At 48.3% G+C, this 7,662-nt stretch overlaps 1 protein-coding gene across 1 annotated transcript in view; it reads right to left on the bottom strand.

Annotated features, from left to right (window-relative positions):
• Positions 1 to 6,288: 6,288 nt before the first annotated feature.
• LOC103210076 (galactose-1-phosphate uridylyltransferase-like) overlaps positions 6,289 to 7,662 on the bottom strand; it is a 3,618-nt gene continuing 2,244 nt past the window's right edge. The window contains exons 6-9 of the mRNA XM_042782994.1: positions 7,490 to 7,626; positions 7,306 to 7,389; positions 6,834 to 6,988; positions 6,289 to 6,369 (exon numbers count right to left, since the gene is read on the bottom strand). Of these exons, the coding sequence (XP_042638928.1) occupies positions 6,289 to 6,369; positions 6,834 to 6,988; positions 7,306 to 7,389; positions 7,490 to 7,626 (457 nt within the window). The remainder of the gene's footprint in view (positions 6,370 to 6,833; positions 6,989 to 7,305; positions 7,390 to 7,489; positions 7,627 to 7,662) is intronic.

Consider the following 7,662-nt stretch of genomic DNA (forward strand, 5'->3'; position numbering starts at 1 on the left):
AGTGTGAGGCCCAGAGAAATCCAGGAACTTGCTGAGGTTGCACAGCAGATTGGGGCTAGATGCTTGGGCTGGGACAGGTGTTGCGCCCAGATCTTGAATCCCCAAAAACCACCAAGGAGCCAATTCCACTGCAAAAGCATGTTGTTGTTGTTGTTGTTATTTGCCGTTGAGTAGGCCCCGACTCATAGCGACCCCTCCTTGGATTTCCGAGGCAGTATCACTACGGAAGTAGGATTGCCCAACCTTCCTTCTGAGGAGTGGCTGGTGGGTTTGAACCGCCAGCCTTCTGGTTAGCAGTCAAGTGCCTTTAGCCACTATGCTACAAAAGCATAGGGGTTGTTTTATTCAAGCTTGAGCTTGGATCCCCAATCATCAGCGACGCAGCGGTTCAGGATTGAGAGCCCCGAACTCAGGGGTAACAGGATTTTTATAGGGGTTACAGCAGGAATGAGGAAGTTTCAATCAGAAAATTACAGGATTGGTTAACATTTTTCAAATTGCGAGTTGTTCCTACTTGATTGGCCCTGTGTTGTGGGTCGAAGCCCTAAACTTCCGTTTCTAACTATTTTAGGTAAGGTATTTCCTTGCTATTTACTGATTGGTTGTTGCTAGGGAAGTTATCGATGGGGTGAGGGTAGTCAGAGCTGCTTGTGGTTTTTCCAGTAACTAAAGCGTGAAGCAAATGCTAAGGCACACTGAAAAATGGTTATATATTTAAAATGGCTATATACAGGGTGGTTATATAAAAAAACATGGTCTCACACAGGCAGATGCAGGCTTCGCTTCCATGACGCTCCTGTGTTCCTGCTGAGCCTGACTGGGGGCTGCCCCAGGGCAGGGCCTGGTTCAGGTGGTAGCCAGGATTCAGGCAGCTCGGCAGCAGGTGGACTGACTAGCCCTGGGCTAAAAGTGGGCAGCACCATTGCCTCTCTGGCTGTCCTGACCCTCAGCTAGTGTGAGTGCAGGATTTTATTCAGTGAAATAGTGCTGACTCTATTTCATTGATGACAACATCAAGGCCTGGCTTGCAGCTGGAAATACTGAGCCAGCACCTTCCATGCATGCTTGTCAGGAACAAACAGCTCACAGTGCTGCGGAGAAAAGGAGGATAAATCAGACCTGCCCCCAGCGCAGGCCAAATTATGTGCAGGAAGCCAGGCCTAGGAAAGAGAGCCTGGCTGGGCTGGCAAAAAAGAGAGTAGAGTGTCCTGGGAGTGGGAGATGGGCAGGGGGTCCTCAGGCCAAAGTAGCAGCAGAGGCCTGAGCCGGGGTGTGTATATGTGTGCGCGTATGTGAGTGAGTGTGCATGTCTATGAGTATCTGCATGAGTGTGGGTGGCTATAAGTTTGTGTCTAAGTGTCCATGAGTGAGCAGTGTGTGCACATGTGTCTGTGAGCGTGCAGTATGTGCATGTGTTTGTGGGTGTCTATAAATGTACATTAGTCCAGGTCGGAGTGGGCACAGTTTGGAGGAGACGTGGCCTGAAGGATAACAGCACTAGGGGTGTTTGAGTCTCTTGTCAGCCCCTCCCACCTGGCGGCAGGTTGTCTGGCCACTCCTGCCCCTCCCCCCATACCTGCTCCTCTTTACAGCAGGGGAGGAAGCTGCTTCCCAGTGGTTATTTCCATTTGCCAGAGGAAATTGCTGAGGGAGGTTAAGTGCTTGTCCAGGCTGCACGCAGCTAATGCTCACAGCCAGCAAAGCCCCAGGGCCTGGATTCCTCTCTCTCCATCTTCTTCCTGGCAATGATCCCGAGGCTCCTGTGACAGCAGTGGGTTTGGCTTTCTGCAGGCACCGCAGGGATGGCAGGTCCTGCCAGGCTGCATCGAGGCAGGCAGCAAGGAAGCCAGGACACAGGGTCACCTCCTCCAGCAAGCCTTCTCACACCCACCCCTGCACCCTGCAGCCTTTGCCCTGGAACACAGCGCTTCAGGTCTCAGCAACCTGACTCTTTGTGCAGATGCAGAAACTAGAAGCTGAGGCAGAACTAAAATAAAGGAGTAGAAACCCTGCAGCTCCACCCCACCCCATGCTCCTCTCCCCAAGCTTTAGTTTCAAGCTGTGGTTTTGGGTCTTGTATTAGAGCTTAAATCCCGAGGCTCCAAGTGGGAGCCCTAAATCCATTTTGAGTCTTGACCTAAATTCAGATGCCATTTGAATTCTTTCTGACCTTTAAACCAACACTGTGACTATGCATAGACAAGACCCAGGATGGACCTGGGGAGGGGCAGTTTGCCTTTAGGAAGAATGTGCTTGGAAGTAGATTGTGCTCACACAACTAGGGAACTTGCCTGAGCATGTCCTTTTCTAATTTAAATTAAGGTTGTGGTCTTAGTATTGTTTGGTAGCTGCTTTGCAGCTAAGCCTCAGGCCCCATGGTCATGAATCATAGCCTATCTGGACCACCACTAAGCCAGGTAGGTAGTCAAGGCCCAGAACCAAACCTGTAACCCTTTTAAGTCTTCAATTTTGTGTAGCCAACCATGGTCCTTTTCCCTCTTCCATAGTACCACTTACCACCATGCATGGTGAATCCATCTGCCACCAACCATGATCCTGTGACTCTTTCCTTTGTTTTCAATCCTATTTAATTTGCCCCAAGGCCATGACTCAGTGGACTCCATTCAGCTTTCTGTACTGTGCATGCTGATTGTTTCCCTTTATCCTGGATGGAGCTCTGGTGATGTAGTGATACTGCCTCGGAAACCCAAGGAGGGGTAGCTATGAGTCAGATCTGACACAACAGCAGTGAGTTTTTGAGGTGGTGTCAGATCTCCCGGGCTGCATGGCCTCTTGCTCCCACGCTGGCCCATACTCACACTGGAAAACAGTCCAAGGAGGAAGAGTAAATACAGGGTCATTCTGAGAACTATCCTCCTTCCAGGCCCAGGGGTTCCTAACACTGATCAGCACCTCCCCATCAGGGCTAGTTTCTGTTCTGTGCACTGCCTGCCTACCAGAGGCAACAGGTATTCAGAACCTACACATGCTGCCCATGGGAGTCTGGAGAAGCCAAGGATACAAAGGCATGTGCATGCTCCCTACCTACCCCATCAGCCTCTATGGGCTGGAGCAGAGTCAAGCTGCAGCCACTCACAAAGTCAGCATTCTGGCCAGGAGCCCAGAGTCTGGCCACTGACCAATCACTAAATCAAGATCCTATACATCTCCCCAACAAACCCTCAGGCCCAGGCTTGGTGGGCTAACATACGAGGTGGGGGTGAAAGGGGCTCTGGCCTCCACAAAACCAAGAACACAGAAGTTTCTTAAACTGATGTGTGGCTACCCCATGAAGGATGCCATCATTATGCCAGGAATAAGAAAATCCATAGGCGAGACAAAATACTATTAATTTTGTTCAGAGATTTGGGGTAGGGAAGAGCTAAGACAATGAAGGTACATTGCTGGCCTGAAGGCAAACTCCTTCTGATGCTTTTTAGAAATAGCTGTGGAGAAAAAGGCACTGGCCATATCAATAGCTGCATACCAGGTACCAGGACATGTAGCAATTTGTTCAAGCAATGAAACCACATCTGGAACAGCAGCTGCAATTTGAGTCACCATCTGGTGAAGTTTACAATAATCCACTGTCGTTCTCCAAAATCCATCTGTTTTCTGCATAGACCAAATAGGTGATTTGAATAGAAATGTGGTAGGATTCTCTGCCCCTGCATCCCTTAAGTCCTTGATGGTGGCAAGATCTCTGCAGTTTCTCCAGGAATGCAGTATTGCTTTGGGTTTACCATTTTCCTCGGTAGAGCAGTTCTAATGGCTTGTAGTTGGTCTTTCCTATTATAATGGCTCTCACGCTACATGTCAGGGATCCAGCATGGGGTATCTGCCAGTTGTTGAGTATGTCTATTCCATTATGAATTCTAGAACTGGGGAAACCACTACAGGAAAGGTTCAGGAACCCACTGTGAGAAGGACCTGAGCTAAGGATCCATCAATAACCTAACCTCTGTACTGCTAACCAAGAGATTGGCAGTTTGAACCCTCCAGCAGCTCTGTAGAAGGAAGATGGGGCAATGTACTTCCGAAAGATTTATCACCTCAGAAACCCAGTGGGGGTCGCTATGAGTTAGAATTGACTCGATGGCAGTCTTTTTTTTTTTTTTTTTTTTTGGTACACAGCCCTACAAGGATCTCTGGTGGCACAATGACTAAGTGCCCAGCTGCTAACTGAAAGTTTGGTGGTTTTAACCCACCCATTAGCTAATCCATGGGAAAAAGATGTGGCAGTCTGCTTCCACAAAGATCCTATCTAACCCCTGAAACACTGAATGAAGAATCTCTGCTTAATGTGTTTATATCAATAAACTCAGCCCAATCCAACTTTATGTTCTTTAAACATCATCCTTTCATCACCCCTACTAGCCATTCCCATACATATTCCCTAAGTTTCTGTTTATATGGATTAGAGAAGTCAAGCAGTTCTTTTGGAGTGCAGCGTACCTCCTCATGGGTCATACTTTGTACCTTATCTTTTGAAGCTTGCTCAGAGTTGAGTCTAGTTATATGTCTAGAAGCAAACAAGCAAACATGGGTGGTAGGGGCAAACATGATACAAGACACAGCTGAGTTAATCTCATCAGATAGAGGTGGTGGTGGTTGTTACATGCCGTTGAGTCGGACCCAACTCAGTGACCCCACCTTGGGTTTCTCAGGCGGTATCACTACAGTAGTATATTGCCCAACCTTCCTTCTGAGGAGTGGCTGGTGGGTTTGAACCACCAACCTTCTGGTTAGCAGTCAAGTGCCTTAGCCACTATGCTACCAGAGCTCCCCAGAGAGGTAGAAGAGCTGATTTCAGTGGCAAAGGTGATTTAGCAAACAAAGCTGGATTAATCTCTTAAAATCAAGGTAGAAGGACTGGTTCTCTTGGCAAGGATGATTCAACACAATTTAGAGGCTAAATGTCCCCAGTTTAACCCATATCTGCCCAAATATCCCCATCTCAATTTTTAGCATCCATTTTTTCTCAATTAATGTTCTCACTTTAGCCTCAGAAACCTTTCGGGTTAGGGAATCAATGGGTGTTATAATTTAGCCACTCTTAAGATAAGACTCAAAGGCGCTCTGGAGGCATAGTGGATAAGGCATTTGGCTGCTAACCAGATCAGTGGTTCAAACCCACCAGCTGCTCAGCGGAAGAAAGATGAGACAATCTACTTCCATAAAAATTTATAGCCTTGGAAACCCAATGCGGGTTGCTATGAGTTGGAATCAACTTGGATTTGGGTTGGGTTTGGGAAGATACAACCCCGGGTTTGATATTTAGCAATCTCAGCTACAGGAAATACAGCTTTCTTTCAGGGCACAAACAGCAACTCTCAGGTCCTTTATCAGTGCTGGGCTAGGACTTTGAAGCCTTGAATTCATCCTTTTCTTTCTCCACTTTATCTAGCAAAAAAATAAAAAGTAGGAGCAACCAGCCAGTCTCTTTACACTTGTCAGTTTGACAAAATGTTGAAAGGTATCAAATAAACGATCACCCAGAGTTTTGTCCCTCCCGAGTTTTGATTAAGAAGATACAATGGTGGTGATAGGTTGCACATCCCTATTGCCACATCACACCATGGATTGACAGTGCCCTCCTTACTAGTGGAAACAGTCAATAGCGCATTTAAATCTATCCAAACTTGAGAACAAATTCAGAGAACTCATCCGTAAGATTTAGTTCCTCTAGAACCACTCTTGGTACCAAAATTTCTTAGTCTGGATTCTGTAGAGAAATAAAACCAATGACATGTATACACAAATATATAGAATGAGATCTACTTCAAGGAAATGGCTCACACAATTGTGGGGGCTGGCAAGTCCCAAGTCCATAGGTCAGGTGACAGCCTGGAGACCTCTGCTGGCTCACGGAGTTACGGGGACCGGCAAATCCAAAATCTGTAAGCCAGACAGGCTTATGTCCCAAAAACCAGAGGTCAGGCAACCAGAAGAATGCAGGGTCAAGAGAGTGAACTTTGCCAGATCATCCATTTATATACTGGAGGCAGATCACATCCCCAAGGAAACTCCCCTTTCAACTGAGTGGCTGATCACGTAACGGAAGAAAAATTGTAACTTTTGGGGTCTGGAGTAAAATGATGAAGGCAAAGTTGTGGCTGGAACTATGCCTTCAGCATTTAACTCCAGACCCCAAAAGTTACAGTTCACATTCCTCTGCTGTTAGAACATATAATTAAAGTTGGAGAAGCAGTTTTGTTGATCTTCCATCTGTCCAAACTCCAGGTCCTGGTTCCCTTGGTAAGAGTCAGGGCTCTGTGGTCAGCATGGTCAGGCAATGGCTGCTGTCTCCCTGTCCTTCTGCCCTAGACGGTAATGAACCTCAGGAAGCATCCTTAGTCTCTCTGCAGCCTGGAAGGAAGCAGGAGGAAGTCAGGAAGGATGAGGGTAGCTCAGAATGTATGTGCCCAAGAGACACTAGGGAGCTCTGATGGCATAGTACCTAAAGCATTTAACTGCTAACCAGAAGGCTAGAGGTTCAAACTCACCAGCCACTCCTTGGAAGGAAGACTGGGCAATCTACTTCCATAGAGATACCACCTCAGAAACCCAAGGAGGGATCGCTATGAGTCAAATCAACTCGATGGCAGTGAGTTTGTTTATTTTGTTTTTTTTTAAGAGACACTAGGGGAGGGCATGATGGATTGGGAGGCTTAGAATAGGGAATGCTAGAGTCACCAAGGGTAAAGGGGTTCAGTAGCTCCTGAGTCCCTAGGGAAGCCCAGGATGTTATGGGGGTTCTCAGGGTCATGATTGTTGGGATCCCTTGAGGAAGTGGGAGAGAAAATGGAACCCAGGATGCTCCAAGTCCTGACCTGTTCAGGGGTTAGGTCCCTCTGAGCCTGGGCCAGCATTTCGTAGCCAACCATGAATTTCCGGACAGTGGCAGAGCGCAGGAGTGGGGGGTAGTAATGAGCATGCAGCTGCCAGTGATCCCAGTCAGCCTTGGCCTCTGATCCTGTGGGGGCCCCTGACAGAAAGAAGAAGGTACAGATAGCTGGGCGGAGCCCGTTCTTAGTTCTTCAGCCAAGCCCCTACTCCCAATCGGGCCAAATACCTGAAAACTACATCTCTCAATGTCCCCTGCACAGAGGAGCCCCTGGCAGTGGACAGCATGTGGGAGACACTTTCACCAAGTTTGCTGCTCCACCCTCAGTCCCAGCATCCCTGTTCCTACCTCCCCAGCAAGAGCTTCAAGGCCTGCTGGGAGTTAGAGTACAATGGTTTAGACCCCATGAGCTGAGAAATGGTGCTGAGGCTAGATGTGGGTACTCAAAAAAGGCTCACCATGCCAGCCCATGGAGTAGGGAAAGGAAGTTTCAAATAGGTTGTCGTACTTGGTCAAGAGCTTCTTCATGACAGAGGCCAGATCTGGAACCAGAGCATGACTCAGTCTGGGGGCCAGATACTGGCCACACCAGAGCCACCCTCAACCAGAGCCTGGCCCTAGGGTCCCAGCTGGAAGACTCACCATCACGCTCAGAGGGGGTCAGCTCAGGCAGCCAACACACATGCCGACGGGGCAACAGCAGTGTCTGGAAGGGCCACACTGCCCAGAAGGGAACCAGCACTAACCAGTGCTCACTGGTTAGGACCAGACGTTCCTGGGCAGACACAAAGGAGATGAGGGCATCAAGGCTGGGA

Source organism: Orycteropus afer, unplaced genomic scaffold (genome assembly GCF_000298275.1).
Source record: "Orycteropus afer afer isolate SDZICR_OR568_19922 unplaced genomic scaffold, OryAfe1.0 scaffold00569, whole genome shotgun sequence".
In the NCBI taxonomy this organism is placed as follows: Eukaryota; Metazoa; Chordata; class Mammalia; order Tubulidentata; family Orycteropodidae; genus Orycteropus; species Orycteropus afer.